The 22,899-nt window shown below is 38.5% G+C and overlaps 1 protein-coding gene across 1 annotated transcript in view; it reads right to left on the reverse strand.

The window, feature by feature from the left end:
- Nucleotides 1-22,153, reverse strand: part of LOC131459246 (A disintegrin and metalloproteinase with thrombospondin motifs 7) — a 74,827-nt gene extending 52,674 nt beyond the window's left edge. Inside the window, exons 1-7 of the mRNA XM_058628798.1 lie at nt 21,670-22,153; nt 17,835-18,202; nt 7,465-7,648; nt 6,025-6,221; nt 3,145-3,228; nt 2,033-2,157; nt 528-677 (exon numbers count right to left, since the gene is read on the reverse strand). Coding sequence (XP_058484781.1) covers nt 528-677; nt 2,033-2,157; nt 3,145-3,228; nt 6,025-6,221; nt 7,465-7,648; nt 17,835-18,202; nt 21,670-21,787 — 1,226 coding nt within the window. The 5' untranslated portion in view covers nt 21,788-22,153. The remainder of the gene's footprint in view (nt 1-527; nt 678-2,032; nt 2,158-3,144; nt 3,229-6,024; nt 6,222-7,464; nt 7,649-17,834; nt 18,203-21,669) is intronic.
- Between the last annotated feature and the right edge of the window lie 746 nt (nt 22,154-22,899).

The raw sequence follows: 22,899 nt of genomic DNA on the forward strand, positions 1-22,899 counted from the left end.
TACAATAAGCTTAAGCTTAAGCAAGTTTTAATGGGCTGTACACTGAATCTGAACCAGGACAAAATGTTAGGGCAGAGAGACGTACGGCTCAGTTATAATGTCATTTAAAACTTGTTTTGAACGTTTAATAAGTCTGAATAAATTCATGGTTTGACAGTGTCTAAAACAAACTAATTTGTTGTGGCTGATGTGTATGGTTAGGCAGAGAAACATGGAGCTGGTATGACACCAGTATCTGTATGATCAGCATCTACTGAACTGGATCACAACACAAATTGTGGTGCCTTATTTTGGTGATTGAGCTCTTTCCATCAGCCGCTGTTTCATCTGAATGCCAAATCGCACAGCTCACAATGCCCAGCAATAATTAAAGAAATGAAAAAAAAAAAGCATTTGCCGGTTCAGGCACCATTGCCATTATCGGTTTAGCACCAGTATCGTAAAATAAAGTCAAAAGATACCCAACCCTAATAATGTGCATATGCTTATATAGACGTGTGTTTTTGTATGTGTGCGGTGAACCTTACTTGTGACCCAGCTCGTGTGCGACAGTGAAGGCCAGTGGGAGGCCCGTGTCCTCACTAATGCTGCAACTGCGATGTGGCTGACACATCCCTGCCACATGGGACAGACCCAGAGTCTCACAAGGCATGTTGATGGCCGCACAGATGTCCTTCCTTCAAAGGCACAGTGTTGTCAGATAGAAATGTGAAGGTGAATCACAGAGGAGCATAGAAAGACAAAGACCATAATTAATGAGATGACTGATGATGGATAAAAAAAAAATGATGTGTGATGATGAAGTAAGGAGGGAAGACGGAGGAGAAAAAATTAAGGCGATTTTGGAAGAACACATTGCATTAACCACAGATTTGTATTAATATATGTATAATTTAAAAAAATAACACATGTAAACCAATTCTTGATTATTAATCTAAGGCCCTTGATGTTGATATGAAACCCCAAGACATCAGATCCCAAGAGGACAGCTCAGTTTGTCACTTACAGCCACAGAATGCAAATACACATGTACTATATGTGTGGAGTTGGAGTGACAGCGGTGGAGGTGTGATTACATCAGGGTTCAGCTCTGAGCCCCTTCTTGTTTGCAATGGTGATGGACAGGTTGACGCAAGACGTCAGGCAGGAGGATGTTTTTAGCAGATTGTATTGTAATCTGGAGTGAGTGTAGGGGGACACGTGGAAGAGAGCCTGGATATGCAATATATATATAAGTGTATGCACTGCAGAGAAGAGGAAGGAAGATTAGAGGGAGCAAGACAGAATACCTGTGTTTGAATGATAGTGAGACAGGTGGTACAGTGAAGATGTAAGGAAAGTGAATGAATTTAAATACCTGGGGTCAGCCTTCTAAAGGAGTGATGTGTGACAGAAAGACAGCAGCAAAAGTGAAAAGGAAGGTCTCCAGGTAGGTAGTGAGACCTGCTATGATGTATGGCTTAGTGAGAGTGCCACAGTGGCCTTTAGGAGGAGGAGATGGAGGTGGCTGAACTAAATATGCTGAGGTTTTCATTAGGAATGACCAGGATGAACAGGATTAGAAATGAGCTTATCTGAGGGATAGCTCAGGTTGAATGGTTTGGAAATAAAGGTGGTTTGATCACATGCAGAGGAGGGATAGTGATTATCATGGACAAAGGCTGTTGAAGATGGAGCTGCTGTGCGGGAAGAAAAGAGTAAGACCACAGAGAAGGATCATGGATGTTGTGAAGAAGGACATGAGGAGAATAGGGGTATAGGGTAAGATGGAGGCAGATGATCCACTGTGGTAACCTCTAAAGGGAGAAGCCGAAAGATTAAGAAGAAGATGGCACATGGTAATGTATGTTATTTCTGCTCATGAAGATCAAAGGGTATTGTGAATCCAGTCCAACAGACAGGTTGGATGTCACGTGTATTTGGAGCTGCCCACTTGAAATCACATCACTCAGGATGGGTAAAAGTGAGTCAGAACAGGTCCTGATGAATCCTGTTCTAAAATAAATGAGAAATGAAGTGATTTTTGAATTACCTGGTGAGCAGAACTGCTACATCGTGGTGCAGTGGGTGCTCGTCTCCTTTCATGTTGAGTTTCTTTTGCCACTTACAGAAGCTGTTCAAGCTGTTGTCAGCATGGTGTGTGATTTTTAATTCATCCTATTCACATGTTGAGATAAAAGGATAGAAATCTATAATTTACATTTCAAATATAAACATTGCATGTTATGCCCCTTTAAGTGTTAACATAAATCTGTGGTTGGATCATAGAAATTAGACTCAGTTAAATTGCATTATTACTACGTTCAGCTTTTTGAAATAAGGTAAATCAGACAAACATGACCTCATCAACCCTGTCTGTGGTCAATCTCTGTTTCTTTTCTCATATGCTTTTAGTTTTGTTTTGGTTTTTTGGTCCAGGCAAATACTTTATTCACTGGCCATTCCTTTTCATATTTTGGATCAATGGACTCAGAAGACATTATACTTCAACCGAATGTTTCAAAACACAAATCGAATGAATTGTGTGGCAAAGAAAAGATATTTAGACCAGTTTTTAAGAAGGATCAGTACACACAGGCTGGATTTACAAATTTGAAACATTCGCAAAACATGTCTCTATAGCAGCTCAGAATAGACACATCAGTCTTCTTTCAGCTTTGCAATACTGCTTTCACCTTCATATATAATATAAACTCCTGATGGAACAAATAATAAAAAAAGACATGATTTCTTATTAAGAGTTAGATGAATAGATCTACCCCTCTCATACTCGTCAATACTGTCTGAAGCCACATCCTGCAGAGATAGCTCAGCTTAGCATGAGCACTCAAACTGGAGGAAATATATACACCAGCAGCAGTTCTTTAGATGCTTCATTCGCTGTCTTGTTTTTACTTATTTATCATTATTATTATTTTTTTTTTTTTACCCCTTCACTGAAGCAGTGAGGGCAACACAGGTGAACAAAATATAGCTATACATTAGAGTTCAGGGTTTGTGGGTTATATTTTAATGTGTAAATAATAAATCATATTTTTTAGGCCTATTGTTAATATCCAATTATTGCTATTCAAATTCACATTCTATTCCACTTTCCAGTGAAAACCAAAGCTTCTGAGCAGCGCGCACAAATATTGATTTTACCTCTTCCTGTTCCAGTAGGATTAGTCGAACAACCACAATGTTAATTGCGTTTCCAATACTGGCATCTCTGAACAGACCTGCCACCTGGAAAACAAATAAAATCTTGCATTATTGCCTCGTGGTTGTATGCTTCAGCTCAGCTGACCAATGGTTTCAGTCAATGCAATATAATTCCAGGCTTACATAACGTGTTTGTTGACTTGAGAGAAATGTAATATTCAAGAGACCAAAAGCAATCCAAGCAGTTCATCCTTATGATCTTGGTCTTCTTTACTAAACATATAAAAGAAAATAAATCTACTTCTAAAAAATTAGTTTAATATTAATGCATATACTGCAAGAGCATAGCGTAAGTGCATACAAGTCACATCTAATGCTCACAGGAGAGAATCTATGTTTACTTTTGTTGTTAATGCTCAAATTCTGTGGAATAATTAACTTTTTTCACTGATTGACAGCCAGATATTGCAGTGATCTTCTCTGTCAATGACATGTCAGAAACTCAATACATCTCAGCATGTAGTCACGGTCAAGGTGAGCTACTGAAGTTCAACCAAAGCATCAAAAAGGGGAGGAAATGAGATTCAAGTGGCTGTGAATTTGGTGTGGAGTTGGAAGAAAAATGCACACATTACAGACGAATAAACAAGTGTACTGTATGACAGTGTCGGAACCCAACACACTGTCTCTCTAATGATCCAGTTTTAGTCTTTTTCTTTTTCTTTATCATCTATTTCTGGCCATTTTGAATGTACAACTAAGTGCACAAAAAAAAAACTTGCAGAAGAAACTTGAAAATAAAGAAATGTTTTTATTGTACGGGGAAGATTTTTTATGCATTCTCGTCTGGTTAAAACGAGTCACATGAGTCAGAAACATAAGCTTTGACACATAAAGGGCTTCATTCATCAAACTGTTTATACCTGATATCACTCACAGAGCATCAGGGTGTATTTTTGCTGCACATCCTGTAGATGAAACAACTTTGCACCTTCTGTTCCTACAAAGCTCATCAGTAAACACAATGTTTTGATTTCAGATTTAGTTTTACAACAATGTTCTGCTATCTCCTTTAGCAGGGGTTTATGTTTTGAACAGGATCCATATTTCTTGTAAGCACATTCCTTGAGATTAGGAGCATGTTTTGTGTTTTGATTTATCAAATAGTCTTCGTTTTCTCTATCTTTCTGTATCCTTGTATGTTTATATTTCAAGAGCTGATATGATACCTGCATGTGACTGATACTCATCAGATACTCAATCTACAGTTCCCTCTCAAGCCTTAAAATGCTGTGATGTAAGTGCATATTGAATTTTTATTGCATCTTTCGTTACAGCATGTGCTAAGGATATTTTGCCAGAAATCTTCGTTGTCATTGTATGCGCACATAAAACGTATTTAAAAACGGCCACTTTAGAGCTGTTCATAAAATATACGAAACATAAAACACACAGCTCAAAGGACTGAGACAAAAACAATTAAAAAATGACACCAAGCTAGACAGCCAAGAGCCGCTGCATGCCGACACACCGCAATCGTGAAAAAGACATCAATAAACATATGAGAGGAAATACAATCATTTACAATGTGACAGGAAGTTGTAAGCTGTTTTTGTAGACAGACCTACAGTTTGTTTTCTGTGGAGATCTCTCCTGGTTTCCTACATGTTTGTAAATCATACCAGTGGCTGTGCTAACCACGGCACAGCAGCAAATATGAAGCTTTTGGAAGATGACAACATCAAAACAGCTTCAGTGACAGGACAATGGGGCAGCTGGTGGGTGAGGAAGACGATATGATTTGTAATTGTTCAAACATGTGTAAGAGGTCGTTTCCCTTACTGCTCTTCGCAAAACGGAATTGTTTGGTAGTTCAAAGATAGAGTATAAAGGTCCCAGAAAAGAACCATGAGAGGATGTGGGAAATAATGGCTGCTTCCTCTGTGTATTATTATCTGTTAAGTCAGTTAATCCGTGGGTTTCTCGGTCAGTGAATTCCTTTTCCTGATATTCTGTCCCCTCATAGCACTCCCAGGAGCTGTATTTTCCATAACAGACACAGAATATGACCACTTAACTCCTAACTCCTAGGATATATTGTATTTTACGCATACTGAATTATGTTTACTGTCATTTTCAAGTATCACATGCAAAACAAAACAATCTGGTCTTAACAAAACATCTTGATGTTCTATTACTTTTTTTATTATTGATGTTTTTATGGTAGTTTCAATCAAGTAAACTCTGTAATTTTCCCTATTACTCTACAAGTAAAGTACTTACGATAATAACTGCAAGTTAGGTCATCAAATTTTGTAAAGGACCATGCTTTCTTAAATCATGTGCCAGGAACAACTAAATTATTAGATACTGTCACATGAAAATGATCATTAGCTCATAAACCTTTGCATTCACCAGCATGTGCATCCGTTTTTAATGCCTCCCTTAAACTTTTATTGCATTAAAACTTACTTCAATTGTTTCTGTCTGTTCCATAATGTCTTTGTGTGTCTCGTCAAATGTGAACGGGCATCTCAGTTTGTTTATTTATTATTAATTTATTTGTGATTCAACATATGTGATGGAGATGTCATCTTTGTGTAACTCTTCAGAATCGGGCTTGTGAGATACAGGTGAGACTGTGTCGACAGGATGTGGATGAAATCAGTGTTTTGCTGCCGTTCAAGTCGTTCTCTCACATGAGCCTCTATGTAAGCAAAACATTTGTCTCCACATGTCTGTGTATATTTTAATTAAGCAAACAAAAACCTAACACAAGTTTTTTTGACCACCCAGAACCAGGCTCAGTGTTTCCTCCTGCCCTCATTCTTAATGCAAAACTAACTGCCAGTGTGTGCACTCATGTATGCAAATACTTACAATGTTCATGACAGTGAGGACATAGCTTTCCACAGCTTTGCTCCCATGATACTCCACCATTTTATGATCTGCCACTACCAGCGTTTCCACCCACTTTTCCTTGCTGACTGAGCGTTGATGAATTCTCCTCCTCCTCTGCTGGCGGCGCTCCCAGCGCTCCCGCTGTCTCTCACTGTCTTCACTACTTTGATGAGAATCTGGAGATGGGATTTTGAAATGGAGCTTTAAAACTTAGCGAGGCACAGTGTGTGTTTACAAAGCACATTAGATATGGCTTTCGTCTTTTTCCACATAATCTTGACTGTTCATTCCTATTTTTCTTGGTTTGAGGCCTAAACAGACACACAGTCCCTCTGACTTTGTTTTTCTTCTCCTTATCAAAATATTAAGCAGATCAAGTAGATGTTATTAAACCTTAGAATACAGGATTTTGGCTGCTTTTTTCCATTACTATGGTTTAAAAATACAATATATACAGGGGGTATAAGAATGTGCAATATAAAGTGTCTTATATCCTTCTTTTCAGCAGGCAATCTAATGGGAAAATAAACCATTTTCACCAACTATATAAACACACCTGAGCAAATAGCACTAAAATGTTTAAAATCTGATTAAATTTGTGAGATTTGGTAAATATGTCACAGTTCAAATTTCAGTTGGCTCGTTTTTATGAACAAAAAGAAAAGAAAAACAGTCTATTTTGTGACTTCTGCACAATTATTGCTACTTTATATCACTACTAAAAATGTGATATAAAACATTTGACTCAACAACACATAAGAAGACGGAAAAAAACAAGTTTTTTAAAGCCTGAATATGTGAATATATAAACATAAACATATGTAATATATAAACACACACCCCCAGGATGTCCATATAAGGATTTTGGTATTATTCCCACGGCAATTTACCACGGGTGCACCGGTGGCACATATCAGTGCTGCATGAGCACTAAGGGTTAGAAATTGACTTTTAAACCTTGTTTTTTGAACATGTTTAAACATTCCATTCACCTCAGTAGTTGGACACATGAATGACAACACCCTACGTGAAATGCATTACACATGTCAGTTAGCCACATACCACTGCACTGACCTCAGAAGGAAACTGGTTCACATTGCAAAAGGCATGCAAGTTCTAGATAAAGGTATATTCACACTCTAAAAGCACATCTCAATGATCAACGTGAGATGCTCAGATTTATTTAATGTTAATCAAAGCAAATGTAAGTACCTTATTTTATGGGCTACTAAATTTCAGTGCTTTTACAGTTCTGACCTTTGTAGATCAGAAGGAGACGGACTCACGAGTGTCACGAACATTTTAATCAGCCATTAGCCATACTGATTCAGACACATACACACTTCCATTCATTTAGACAACCTAAACAAAGCATAAGAAGAGGGTGGGTGTGTGTGTGTGTGTGTGTGTGACATTTACTTTTAAGGCCACAGGTACCACTGAGAGCTTGTTTCCCTGAGATCGGCTGTATGACTGGACTCCAGGAGGGAGGAGACACATGGCGTTTGTAGATGGCATGAGCTTGTGGTGCTGAGCTCTTTTTGCTCAATTTCTCCAGAGGCTGAATAAAAAACTCTTCATCAGATAACCTGAACAACCCCGTCTAAAAAAAAAAGAGAAGAAAAAAGTAAGTCAATATTCATTAACTTTTAATAAGGGTCAACATGGAGGAGTAATTCACATATCGATCTACTAAATAAAAACTAAATTTTTCTCAGGCATCTTTGAGGAAAAGTTTCTTCAATTTTGTGTATGCAAAGAGAAAGCACAAGTTCACATTTTCACTGTATTGTAATGTATTCTGATAGTCAGTTAATCATTTTTACTTTGAGCTAAATATTAAACCTTGTAAAAATTTGACATCCAATCTCTTCAAATTAATAAAGTCTGGTGACGGAAATGCATATATAATATAAAAGCAAGGAAATTAGAAAATTATTTTAAAATGCACATGCATTTATAATAGGGCTGCACAATATACCAAAAATCTATCATGATTACAATATTAACACACACAATTTAAAATATATATACATACTGCAAGGGCTGCTTGAATTGAAATAGTTAATCAAATAAGATTTCATTTTTTTCCTGTGTCTGCATAGGCTACTCATCCCCTGGGATCTATTTTACTAGTAACCCAAACAGAAAGACATTTGCACTTTATCCTTGCTTTATAGTTTGCAGCTAATTTCTCTCCCTCAGAGTCACTGAGTGAAGCTGTGACAGAAAGGCTGGTGATATTATGTCAAGACATTCAGGTGGCAGGTGACACACTTTAGGAAAAACCTGAACACGTGAGTGGGGCAACATACTTAAAGCAGATGTTTCCATAAATATCCACTGCAGTGTATAATTAAAGCAGTTAACATGCATGCTCTGTGGCTTTAATTAAAAAAAAAAAAAAAAAACTGAGCAGACCCAGTTGATTCAACATACTCTCAAGATGGTAAGAGGGGCTCACAGATGTTGCAGCACAGATGTCAGGAGCCCAAAACTGTTGCTGAACTGGATAGTTTTTTTTTTTTAATAGCAGCATCGATTAAAGTGGCATCTGCATACGGAGCAGACGTCACTAAACCGGGTCAGATCTGTGATTGACAAGAGTGTGTTGGATTACAGTGATGCTTGTGCAAGTGTGCTAAACGACAACAACACTTCCTCAGGTGAATGGGATGTGTGTGTTTCACAGAGAAAAATAATTCAGAGGGGTTGCAGTTCACAGCAATCCACTGCATGTTTTAGATGTCACTACATTTTCGTGAGAGGTTGGTCGTACAAAAAGAAGCACTGGTCTACAGAGACAATGGGGAAAAAAAATCCACTAATCCACTAACCTCTCACCAGATCTTGGCCAAAATGTTCACCTCCTGTCCATACAAGATTATATGCTGATATGAAAAGGACAGCTCTGACCATTCCCTCTATCAAAATGCTAAATGACGCAAGAATGGTATACATTCTACCAGTACAGTTCACCAGACTTGTACAATCAATGCCAAAGAACAATGAACACCCAATGAAGATATAACTAAGACACTTAACAAAATCATACACGTGCACTTGAGGCATCAAATGAAATGTTTCTAATTCAGTTTGAATGAGGCAGTGTCAAGTGCTGGCAAAGTGCAGTATGGATGCATCTGATCCAAATGTTCAACTTTCCAAGGGAGAGTGAGAGCACCGGGCCAATCAAGTGACCACAAAAATTCCAGCACATGCACTCGCTTATCAAGTCATGTTTATGAGTTTATCTCAACCACTACACCATCCAAACGGACCTCTCTGGCAAGACTGTCCTTCCTACTGCTCTTGTTTTTACTTGAACGAAACACACACAACAATCAAGTAAGCTTTACTTAACTCAGGGATGTAACATGACAATGAAACACTTGGGCTTTCTATATTCTGTTACATCAAAACATTTACTATTTTATTGTTGAACTCCAAAAGGACAAAAACTATTCTTTAAAATTAGTGCTGGGCCGTTAACGGCGTTAACGTGCTGCGTTAACGCGAGACTCTTATCGCACGATAAGAAAATTATCGCCGTTAATCTATTCTCAAAGTTGGGTCTGGGACCTGGGTCCACATAGTGAGCAAGCTATGAATTTCACTTTGATATGTTAGCGCGGATGTATACCTGGCCCAGAAGGCTCTGACCTGGCTGAGCGCGGATGTATACCTGGCCGAATTACGCTGTGGGGGCTGGGGCGTGCCGCGTGAGTCCGAACCGTGTGCATCAAACGTCAGCTGACATGGACGCTGCTGCGAAGTGGTGGTCAGAGCACACTGCTGTCTATGGTAAGATTGCCCACATTGCCCGGAAGTACTTGGGGACTCCTGCCTCTACAGTCCCATGCGAGAGACTTTTCTCGTTAGCAGGCCATATTGTACAGAAGAGGCGATCTAGTTTGTCACCAGAAAATGTGAACAAGCTCGTCTGTCTGAGTGACTGGTGGAAGAAGGAGAAGTAGAGGTTGGACTGATTGACTCAAGCCACAAAGTTACTGAACAGTTCTTTATGACCTCTCATGTAGGCCTACAGTTGTTCAATTAATGTCATATTATCCCAGAAATGGGGGTTGTTCAAATTGCCTGTACTGGTTAAATTGCCTACTGGTTATTTTGTGTTTATCTGAATAAACAATTACATAAACACATACATTTTACTGAACATTATTTCATATTTCATTACCAATAACTTTATCAAGCAGTTTTTGATGCATTTTCCAAACAGGAGATGGGCTTCTGGTCTAATGGACCAGCTGGCCTGAGAAACCCGTTCTCAAGGACTTACTTCTGGTCATTATTTAAGTAGCGCACACATATTTTGAATGCCTTCATCAGAATTCAAATGAGCCATTTTAATCTAGATTAATCTAGATTAACTCCAAGATTGCAGTGAGATTAATCTAGATTAAAAAAATTAATCTATGCCCAGCTCTATTTAAAATACAACCATATGAATACAACAGTGAGGTGTATTAATTTGATATTTATGACAGAGCAATTAGCGTTGTGTACATTTTGTAATCTACATTGCACATTCATTCGATTAAAATCACTCTAACAGCCTCTAAATACCGAACATCCTCACAAGAAGGAGCCACTGTCCCACGAGAATGTCAGCCATCTCTGAAAAGTTAATTATTTGCATAATGCTGTGTACACTTGAAATGCAATGACAGTACTAATGACAACAACTGAAATTCAATACAGTGTCATTCATAGATTTAAAAAAAAAATGTATTCCATTTCTCATTAACAACCTGTTCAAACGTCTGAGACCATGTGGGAATTCCCCACATGCAGCCACAGTCTAAGTTATGCCTCTTTGTAGCACATTGTGCGAACACGCACAAAAACTGTTTTGAGCTACAGGCAAATGAGTTTCACATCACAGTAAATGATCAAAAAGCTCTTCTTACGAAACAAAATCAGTCCATGCACACAGTGTTTGGTGTTGGGTTGATATCGCTGTGCTTTTTGCCCTATATCAGCTGGGATTGGCTCCAGCCCCCTCATATCCCTCATGTGGATAAAGTGGTAGAAAATGGATGGATGGATACTATAGATAATTGGACAGTCGCTGGGAGAGTGCATAGCTCTGGCAACACAACATCTCACTATATCTGAGAAAGAGAAAAAACACCATGAAAAAAGAATGCGTACCATGGATAAAAGCTTATGTTCAACAGCATGTGATGAATTTTCATTGAACGTCCTTGTGGAGTTCACAGCATACAGCAGTGCTGTGAAGTAGGGCTTTCATTTGAAGATCTTGGCACAAGTGTCACACTGATCATGTTAAATCACACATCTGTCTCTAGTGCTCACATCTCACTTTCCACCTTAACATGTACATCATAATTGTTTTTTAGTCAGAGGATGCAGATGGCTGAGGTAGTAATGTGTTAGTATACAGTATGTGTGGAAGAGGGAGAGAAGGGCTTCACCGATATGCTGCATACAATGAAAAATGTTACTCGTGCCTATGTAAAACTAGGGGAAACACTGGAAGACAAAATCAACTTTTGGGACGTCTTCAGTGCATCTTAGAGGTGTGTTCACACCAGGTGTAGTGAATCCCATTGTTTTAATTCACTCTTGTGATGATTGAGAGCAACAGACACTACAAATAATAAATATGTCCATTTATTAGCTCCTTGGATGGATTCACAAAACGGTGTCATGATAGATATACTGAAAATAAACTAAGGAATGCAAATTAAACAGGATGGTCTGCTGATGGACAGCTATTTCAAATAAACAATGGAATGATACAAACACAGGAATTGGCTCCTACACTAGGAGCCAACTCTTATGACCAATTGATTACTAAAATATCCAATTTAGCTAATCTGAGTTATCTGATTACAGTTGATCAAATTTAAGCATTTTATATATATATATATGTATATATATGTATATATATATATATATATGTATATATATATCCCATTTTATTTTATTGTATCTTATGAACCAAACAGCTAATTGATGAATGAAATCATCATATCAACTGATTATGAAAATAACTGTTATTTGCAGCCCTAATTCACATGCATACTTAATGCTATCACTTGTTATCAGATAAAAGAGAGAGACCTGGCAAAGATGGCAACACCAGTTCACTTAAAAGTTGCATCATAAAAACAGAACAATTCAGAAAAAAACCATCACAACACAAACAAACAAGTCACTAATTAAAACTCAATTAGAGCAGCTACATCCATCGAGAAAACACATTTCTCTGTCCCTAAAAAACCAGGGTGATCAGTTCAGACATTTTCAAGTCCTTTTCAAAGTTGTTTAAGGATGACGGGGTAACTCTGCACTTTTGGGATCAGCATCAGAGGAGTACTTTGAGAATCAAGAGCAAAGTGAGTTTGATTACGAACCAAAAGTTCACAGAGGCACAAAATTGTGTCATCGGCATAAAAATCAAAGGAAGTATTTCAAATATTATCACAAAAATTGATAATAACGAGAACAGCAGCGGTCCCAATATTGAGCCCTGGGCACACCAAGTTTAGAAGAGAAAGATCCACCAACCTGGACAGATTGTGATCAGCATGTTCAGACAGACCAGTATAAAGCCTATAAAGCCAGCTCAAATCCTTTCCTCACACAACCTCCCTGTTCCAATCTGTCCTTCACACCTAACTAGGTGAGAAATAAGCTCAAGAAGATCAAGGCGAAGAAGGCTGCAAGTCCTGACGGCATCAGCTACAGGCTCCTCAAATCCCGCTCGGTTCGGCTGTGCGGGTTTATGAGGGATCATCTTTAACATGAGCCTGAAACTGGGTAAAGTACCACACATATGGAAGACCTTGTTTGTGGTACCAGTGCCAAAAATACCACACCCCAAAGATCTCAACAGTTACAGCCTCCAGATCTATGTGGGGAACACTAAGGAACTGATGGGGGATTTCCACAGGAGACAACACTCTCTTCCAACACCCGTGAACATCCAGAAAATGGACATTGAGATGGTAACATCTTACAAATACCTGCATGTTCACATAAACAATAAACTGGACTAGTCTGATCATGCTGCTGCACATTACAGGAAGGGTCGGAGCACAGAGACTAAGGTCTTTTGAAGTGAAGGGAGAACTCCTTAAGACCTTCTATGACTCAGGAGTGGCATCAGCCATCTTTTTTGGAGTGGTCGCTGGGGAAGTAGCATCTCAGCTGCAGACAGGAAGAGGAGTGGAGGTGGTGGGAGAGAGGAGAAAGACTACCAAGCTATCATCTCTGATGGACAATCTCTCCCACCCCCTGCAGGAGTTCCAGAGTTCCAAAAATACCAGGGATATGAATTAAAGGGTATAATCATAAAATCAGCAGCAATTGTTGCTAAAACCAAGTCTGTATGGGGCCATAACACGACAAGACATGGAGAAATGGACCAAAAAGAAAGAGAAGCATAGTTACCTATCCAAACATTTACAAACACGCTTTGCAAATGTTTTGTGGGAAGTTTTACTTATTTACGTTGTACATACCAATGTAACTTGTTTGTATACAATAATAATAATAATAATAATAATAATAATAATAATAATAATAATAGGCACAGAATGCAGCTACAGACACTACTAAGATATTATGTTTTATCAAAATAAATAGTTGGATGTGATCTATGAGAGTGAACCTGAATATAAATGTGCCATTTTTAGAAAACAATACAGTCATTAAAACTTCTATAAGTGGAAAGGCTTTATAGGATGTTCAAAAAAACAATGTCAGGGTCACACGAGCAGATACAATTAATGAGAATTCAACACTGTACTGTATAAATTAGGTTTGAAGCAGGGCTTTGTCTAGAATCCCACTCCTGACAGCTGCAAAGAAAAACATGACAGCACAGTGGGAAGTGAGAAAGCAGGAGTCAAAGGTAGATAAACCTATTATTAAGAGAGTGGGGATGATGATAAAGGTGGTGTGAAAGGCGTTTCTTTGGCGCATGCAATGATATAGTTAAATATTTAACTATATAACTGAAAATATTCTTTCAACACTCATTTTCTTATGATGGGTGCCTTAATGTGACTGTGACAGTAAAAATTGCTAAAGTTCATGCATTAATAAAATGCATTCTTAGGCTTTCCACACAGAGAAGCTTGCCTCGCATCGTCACATGCAGCCAAAATCTACAGGACGTTCACAGTGCTCTAGACACAGCATGAACAAAACACAACACAATCTCACTATATATATATATATATATATATATATATACACACACACATATATATATATACACACACACACATATATGTGTATATATATATATATATATATATATATATATATATATATACACTGTATATATACACATATATATGTATGTATGTATATATATATACATATACATATATACACACACAACCACATAATAATGTTTTCCGGTCCGCAAAGCTACAGAGGTAATAGCATCACAACCCTGTTGTGAAGAAGAGCAGAATTCACCCTTGGGGAAAAATGGGAATTGACAGCTTTCTTTTTACCTCATATAGATGATGGTGATGTTTGATGGAAATCACAGCCAGATTGGACCTGCAAGTGAGTGGAGTCCAGCATACAAAGTACATAATGTTTGTCCACTTGAAGCAAAACAAAAAGGGAATAAGTAGTGAAAATCAGTTGCACTGTATCGACCTCAGCCTTTCTGTGCAGAGACTCCATTGCTGTGTAACTATAGTCAGTTGGCCCTCATGTACCAACAAAAACTCTGATACATAATAGAGAAACTCCAGGTGTCACAGGGGAGTGTAGATGTGACCACGTCTTTTTAATGACGGTGTATACTTTCATTTATCTTTTACGTGACAGGCCCTGTGAACAGTCCTTGTCAAGTTATACAATAAATACATTTCTGCTAGGCTCAAAGATATATTATTTTATTTGTATTGTTCATTATAACTTATATGCTCTTTTTTATTAAATCACATTTTAAAATGATTAATTTTAAAATGCGAGACTAGAGTTGTTCAGACATGAATCAGAGTTACATACAATAATTATGTTGTGTTTAGAAGTTTATGAGTTCTGGTAGAATGCAGCAGTAGACACAGTGAATAACAAGCTCTTCTTCAGTGACAGAAAGTAGTTTAAAATATGAAGCATCCAGCTGGAGCCAACCATCTCCGATGATTTTCACTTCCAAAGAAATGACTTCTCCTTCTGCACACAAGTAACTTGATTCATTTAGAATTTGACAACGTTACATGTCTGTTTTCATGGACTGTAGCTGACAACAATACCCAAACCACATTAAAGTGTAACACACACACGTTTGTGCAGCTACACTTCTTCTTCTTCTTAGGACACTGCATTGACTTCTATTTATTTGGACAAAAACAAAAAAAAATCCCCAACCTCAACCATAACCAGTTCATGCCTAAGCCTGACCTTAACCTAACCACAATTCTACTCTAAACTTAACCAGTTTCTCAGAAATTGGATTTAGGTTTTGCTTCATTAGGACGAGGTTTTGTTCTTCATGAGAACTACTGGCGCTGACAACGTCAATGAGTAAAACACACACACACACACACACACACACACACTGGGTTCTATGATTTCAGAGGACATTGCATTGACTTAAATTCCTTTCCTGGAGACTCACTCTAACCTTAATCATAACTACTACTGACCTAATCCTTAACCCTGACTCTAACCTTACCCTAACCTCAGCCTAACTTTAAACATGTCTTTAAAGCACGCACACACACACATACACAAACGCACACACACACCCTTTCAGGTCATTACATCCCTGCAGTCATATGAAAACAGCTGGACACATGTAAGGTAATTAACCATGCAGCCTCCAGCTTAAACTCCAGCTCTTTCATTTTGTGTGTCATTACACTAATTTACAACTTTGTTATTAAGTTTTAAAGCCATGATCATATGAAAGGCAATACTACCTTTGTGATGTCACATGAGTTACAGTGAAAGACTGAAAGTCAAGGTGACAAAAATCTGATCCATTAAAGTGAATTAAAAAAAAATAAAAAAATGTAATAATTACAAGTGTAGTGTGGATTGCTTTAAGAGCATATTGAGAGAGTGTCATATTGTTTGCATCCTGGGGCTGCTGTAAAGCTGTTTATATGTCAGAATAACACATAGCTTCACCAGACAAACCTACATGTTGTGGTGAATCCACTCAGGGTGGTTTGACGATTTGATGGCGGTATGAACAGCCATTTGCATGGTTTTGATATTCACTCCTCATTCCTTGCACATCACTCGCTCTGAAAACGTCCCTCTGCTGCAGTTGACACCTCTGTGTTTCAGAGTTCAAGTGCCCATAGTCTGAACATATACAGATTTTTTATATTATATAAGATTCTTATTATGTGCTTCTTTTCACCATTAAGCTTTGGGATTGCTGAAACTTGGCAGAGGCACTTTATCAAGTGCCATTGTGGTGCTTATTAAATCACAATTATGGGATCTCTCTTTCTTTCCACAAAACCTGTACAGTATGTAGGTGGGTGGGGCATGACACTTGGTGGGGGGGGGGGGGGTTTATGTGATTTCTTTTCTGTTTTGTTTTGTACAGGAAACATCAATATCAGGGTTCTAGGCAGGATTGTATTTTAGTGTAATGCAGGGAACTTAGCATAGAGTGAGATGGGGGGGGGGATATTAGGGTTTGAAGTCAGCTGAGATTGGCATAGCACCTCCCGCGACCCTCCGGTGGAGGATAAAGCGGATGGAAATCATAATGGATGGATGATAGTATAATAAAGAACAAATTCCAATAAACCTATTTTTGCCTTTCAGAACAAACAAGACTACAAATAATCAAAGAGGCATTTTGCCCCAAATTGTCCACTTACACACAGCATTGGTCATTGTCTCTGTGTGTGTGTGTGCACACAAAAAAATTGAAGACCATTACACTAATTTATTTTTTGCATAGCGGTCTTCAACTTCAGCAAATCATAGGCCGACATGCTAAAATGTGCTAGCTAGAACCCCTGTATAATGTTACATACTGTATATAAGGTTAATTTTGTGTTTTGATTCAACTTTACCCAACAGCACAATACAGAACTAATGTTTTTCTTTCTTCCTCTGTGTTAATCGCAATATATTTGCACATTTACATTTACAGGCTACTTTTTTGAGTACGCCTGTTGACCTGCTCAGTAACGCAGTGTAATCAGCCAATCACATTACAAGAACATAATGCATTTAGGGATGGTGTCAGGGACAGGGTCAAGGTGACCCACTGAAGTTTAAACAGAACATCAGAATGAAGAAGAAAGGTGATTTAAGTGACTTTGAATGTGGCATGTTTATTTGTGCCAGAGTATTTCAGAAATCACGGATGGAATATTCACACACAAACAACCAGCATAACCATCTGTATGATTTGCAGAGAATTATGCGAAAAAGAGAAAAAATATTTAAAATTAAATCAAATAACCACTTGTATCAACAAATGTATGCAGGGGACCAATGGACGACTGGACGAATAATTCAGTAAACACAATACCAAAAGATGTGGCCACTGAGAATAGATTGCAACACAACATGAATGGAATTATGCCTCTACTTGACAGGAAAAAAGGTTAGGAATGCAAGCAAGGTCTTTCAGGGACAAAGCTTCTTGTGGAAGCGAGAGAATACTTGTCATGAACCTTGGCTTTTGATCTTTACATACACACACCCACAAAAGCTCCATGACATACAAAAGGGAAGAGAAAAAAACAGCCAATCATGGGCACTTTAAATAATAAAAACAGGTCACCACTTACCAATCCATCGCAAGTACTTATGGCTGCATTCCCTTTCACACTGGCCCTGTCCCACACTTCACCTATGAAATGGCACTGGGAGGATCGAGGAGGACGGATCTGGGCGCCCTTCAGGCCACCATACCTCCGCTCCGTCACAAAGCTCGGGGCCAGCAGGTGTGGGTTGAGTGTGAGGTTAAAGTTCAGATTGTCGCCGTTGTGCCAGAGTTGGTAGAAGACTCGATCCAATTCCACTGGTCCCTCTGAGGTTTCCCTCCGCTGTACTCTGCGAACGTGATGTGACAGGAAGTTGGACAGGAAGTGACCTCTGGCATCAACTTTAATGGGGCGCACGACTTCATATGAAGGCGGATCCTGCAGGAATCTCTCTGCCAAAGCCACATTGGGAATAGAGATGAGAAAGGTTATTAAATCATGGGAAAGGAGGGGGGTAATTAAATTATTAAGCGGCTGCAAACTGTAAACAAAACTGAGAAACATGCTAAACAAATCCACATGGGTGTCCAATCCATCATTTTTATGTCAGAGTACAAGTCTGATAGAGGAACACTGCTTCAAACAGGACTCTTTCACCATGTGATCTCATGTGCAGTGTTTGTGTGACAAAGTAAGAAAAACTTCTGATAAAAATAGTACCACTTCATTTCCTGTGACCTGGAATATTTCAACCAGCTGCCAGAAAGGCAGCGTGAGAAAGATGTTTTCTTGGTGTCCAGTCATCAGGCTTTAGTAGTTTAAATTTGTTTCCACTTTATTGGTAGTGATATCAGTAAAGCCCAATAAATCATCATTAGATTGATTTTTACAAAACATCCATACAAAATCTAAACAATGAAGAAAAGATGTGCCTTTATGTTTACAGATAGATTTATTGTCTTTTGGCGGGTTGTATTTATAGATATATAGATATTTATAATTAAACTGTTAAACATAGTCAGAATTACATTTCTTTGTGACATAATCATATAAGTTAAAGTATTTCAATGAAATTTCATTGAAATGCTGTTTGCGAACCAGCAACCAAATACTGGGAGAAAATGAAAAAGCTTCAGGTTTTAAATCTACAGTAAAATGACAGTTTTGTCTTTTATTCTACATGAATATGTTGTAAAAATGCAATAATGTAACACATTTCTATGGCCAGTTTTCACCACACCACCAGAGCTAGAAATGATCAGACAAGAGAGGAGAAGATGTACGAACTAAACAGACCTGTGATATTCAACATTAACCACATTAACAAATGAGGCCAATCTGCATGAAAAAATAAATGATAGTAGTGTCACAACACCAACAACAACAACACACATTTCACAAGATGCTTGCAACATCAACACTGCTGCACAGCCTTCACAATACCACCATTATCTTCATCGCATTCAGAAGAAATGAGAAGAATTCAAACAAAGATTGTATAGCTCTTTGTTGAGTCTTCTTTCAGTTACTACAACCATTTATCTGCACAGAACACAACAATGCAAGGTGTTTGTACTGTGTAACTGAATGAATGAAAGTACGCTTGATGGATGTTTAAATCTTGCTCACTGAAGGTGTGTTCATTGACCAGTGCATATAAATATATAGAGCCAGAAAGAATCAGCTAATGCAATAAATAATCATTTTATATCTGAACCACTTAAAGTTCTGCATGATTCAAACTGATGTCGAACAACATGGCTCCAACATTCCTGTAATGGTTTTGATTCAAAATGTTGGCGCTATCAGTCAACCAGCGCATATGTTCTTCATGTAGTTTAATGATGACATGGATCGAGATGGAGATTAATATTTTCTAAAGGTTTACAAAAAACACTTTGACTTAGATTTATGTCTATTTTTTGTCCTTGTTTACCCCCCCATCTGTAATAATTATCAATAGCACCTTGAAGGTTCATTGTGCAACATTTTTTTTAGCAGAAATTGTACTCCCTGACTATATTAGTGCTTTAAAATGGTTTGGTTTTCATGGCCTTAGAGTATGTTTTTATTTAAACTTTAAGCAAGGGCTTTATTTTGCGGAGCTCACCATCACACAGGTCAGATGCACTGTACACTCAATCTTTAATTACAAAAACAAACACAAGTGACTTTATTGTGGCTGTTCATTCACCAGCTGTGCCTTTGGGTCTACAAGCTGTTAATTGCCATGAAAAACTAACAGAAAATGTGAAATAGAGTTGTTTTTCATGGCAATCAGTCTATGCCATCCTCAGAAAAAGAAGACATTGTGAGAAATAAAATGAATGAATTATTATTATTAATTAATGAGTATATCAGCAGTGGTTCTCAATGCGGGACTCTTTGAAACCGCCAGAGTTTTTTCAGTGGCTATCTGCACATCTGATTTATAGAGGAAAAGAGTTGTATCACAAACAGACATTAAACATAAAATAAACTATTCTGTGTGACAGCAGCCAACCCTGCACTCTGAGCTTCAGACAGGACCTGGCCTTCAGATTCCTCCATCAAATACCATCCATTATCTACATGGCTTATCCTTCAAGGTGGAGCTGAAGTTAATCCCAGCTGATATCAGACAAGAGGTGGAACATCATGAACACCCGGGGTCACTTGCCTATCACAGGACCACACACCGAGACAACAACACATGGTCAGTTCACAGGTGAATTTAAACCAAGAACCTTTTTGCTGTAAAGTGACTGTGCTAAACACTGCACTATTGATTAGCCTTCCTTTTAAATACCCATAAGCCTGAGTTCATTTTACAATTTATCATGCTTTACTATTGCATCTTAATGCCACTCTAACTTTGGAGACGAACAATCTGACTAATTGTTTTGTTTATTTCTATTATCTCAGGACACACCTACCAAAACCAAACCACGTACTATGTCCAACTGCAGAGAGAGGAGGCTGCTGAGTACATCCTTGAAGACAAGAGGGGATTAAATCTCTGATGTGAACATTTCCACTCGACGTAAACCTGTAATTCACTTTGCAAAGTAGAAACCAGCCCCACCGTGAGAATTAATGATCCATCTTGTAGATTCTGCTTCCTGTCCTTCACTGGTAAGGTAAGAGGTCAATGTCGGACATGGAGGAGCAAAGTGTCCTTGTTTTGGACATTTCACAGAGAGCAAATGGGGTTTTAGCCTCTGGTGGTTCCTTGGAAATAAGCATTCCCTGCTCACCACACTGAGGTAAACTTTAAGTTTAATTGCTTTGGTTCAACCTTGTCAATACAAGCATCCCCTCACAGTGAGGACTGCTGGCATGATACTGCCTGTCCTCGGCTCAACTGGATTAGCCAGTGTGCACAAAGAAGGGAGAGCAGAGGTGATTCCATATTCATTATGCACAACAAAACACACACATTTGATAAACAGAGAGGGAGAGACAGAAAATCAATTGGACATTTTTGAAGCCTCCACCTTAATATTAGATTGCACAGAAGTAAGGGTGTTCTGTGATCCAGTAAGGGCCCGTTCTGAAAAATGAAAAAATGAAAAGGGCATCCTTTTCATTTTTATATTTTACAGTTTGAATAAAAAATGTGTTACAATGTCCACTAAATGCATTGGAGTGTTAATATCTGTGAGTAAACAGCAGCAGTAATCCTTTACACAGTCATAAGATTAAGATTAAGATTAAGATAGTCCTTTATTTAACGTAGAAATTTGGTAAGTCAGTCCATTAAATATCTGCATTTTTAAAATATGCAAGTTTGTTAGTTGATATTTGCCATCATTACATTACATTACATGAGGGGTGCTCTTTTTTCTATTTTTTTAATAACGGTACAATAATTTGTGATGACAGTGGTGCTAACCATTTTTACATGTTCTTTAATGTGTTTGTCTTCAGGGTCACTCACCTGATTCATGCGATAATCCCAGACTCTTGTTTCCCAAAACGGTCAGAAGTGCGATGAAGAAGTGAAAGAGAGACACTCTTTGTCCAGACGACTGTCGCCCGTAATTCAAACGGGTCATTTTGTCAGGAGGCCGGTTTGCACTTTGGAAACATCTATTGTCTGTCTGTCTGTCTGTCAGCGCGTCAACTGGCAACTCAAATCATTCCCAGCTGGACGAGATGCAGCTCTTGGCTTTTCTGTTTGCGACCATGCACTCAAACTGTGACACTAAACAGTCCCAGCAAACATCCTCAGCTCAGGCCCGAACAGCGTGCGCCTCCACGGCGCGTCTTTGTTGCATATCGCGGTGTTTTTAAGGACTTGTGTGTATGACGGTATTTACTGTTGCTCACGGGCGGATGTCCCGTCTGTCCACCATCTGTCTCCTCCCGACAGCCAGTGACAGCTTCAAACTTTTCTCTGCAAACTTTCGCACAGCGAACCACCCCCACAGATGGGTGGACTCAAGACAATGGACTGTCTTCCAGGAGGGCCGGATGCTTAAAGGGGAACGCTCCTCCAAGAAATTGGATACAGGGATGCGGTCCAGTTGGCGGTAGTGCCCACAACTGAGGTCGATCGGGTTCTCACTGGGTCAGATGAGGACCACATTGAGTTCTGTATCATTCAACACAAACTCAGAGACGTGTCTGAGTTTTCAGATCTGGGACCTCGTTTCCTCCCACTGAAACTGATTCATTCTACTCCCATTGAAACACTGAAGGGTTATTATGTTGTTGTTGTTGTTGTTGTTGTTGTTGTTGTTGTTGTTGTTGTTTATCTAAATATTTTTGCGTAAACCTGTCATTCACTTCTTAATCCAAAAAAAAACAACCTTAAACACAAAAATTAAATACACTTTAAAACACAAAGTTGGATCAGGTATTATTTGTTATTTATTTTTGTATTATTATTTTTCATAATTTTGCTGTCTATTAATAAGTTGATGGTGCTTTTTTTTAACATTATGCAACTGTATTATTGTCTATTTAAGCTTAGCGCACCCCCTAGCGGAAGATTGCAGACATCATAGAGCATTACTCATGGAGGGAAGTTCTGATCCATAAGTTGTGGGTGACGTGGTCATCAAATGAACTGCCGTCTACACGCATCTGTGTGGAGCACTGATAGAATTACAGATCACTTCACTCTCAGTCGCTTTGATTATTACGTGTCAGCAGAGTTCATTCC

The sequence above is a fragment of the Solea solea genome, chromosome 5, assembly GCF_958295425.1.
Source record: "Solea solea chromosome 5, fSolSol10.1, whole genome shotgun sequence".
Taxonomy (NCBI): Eukaryota; Metazoa; Chordata; class Actinopteri; order Pleuronectiformes; family Soleidae; genus Solea; species Solea solea.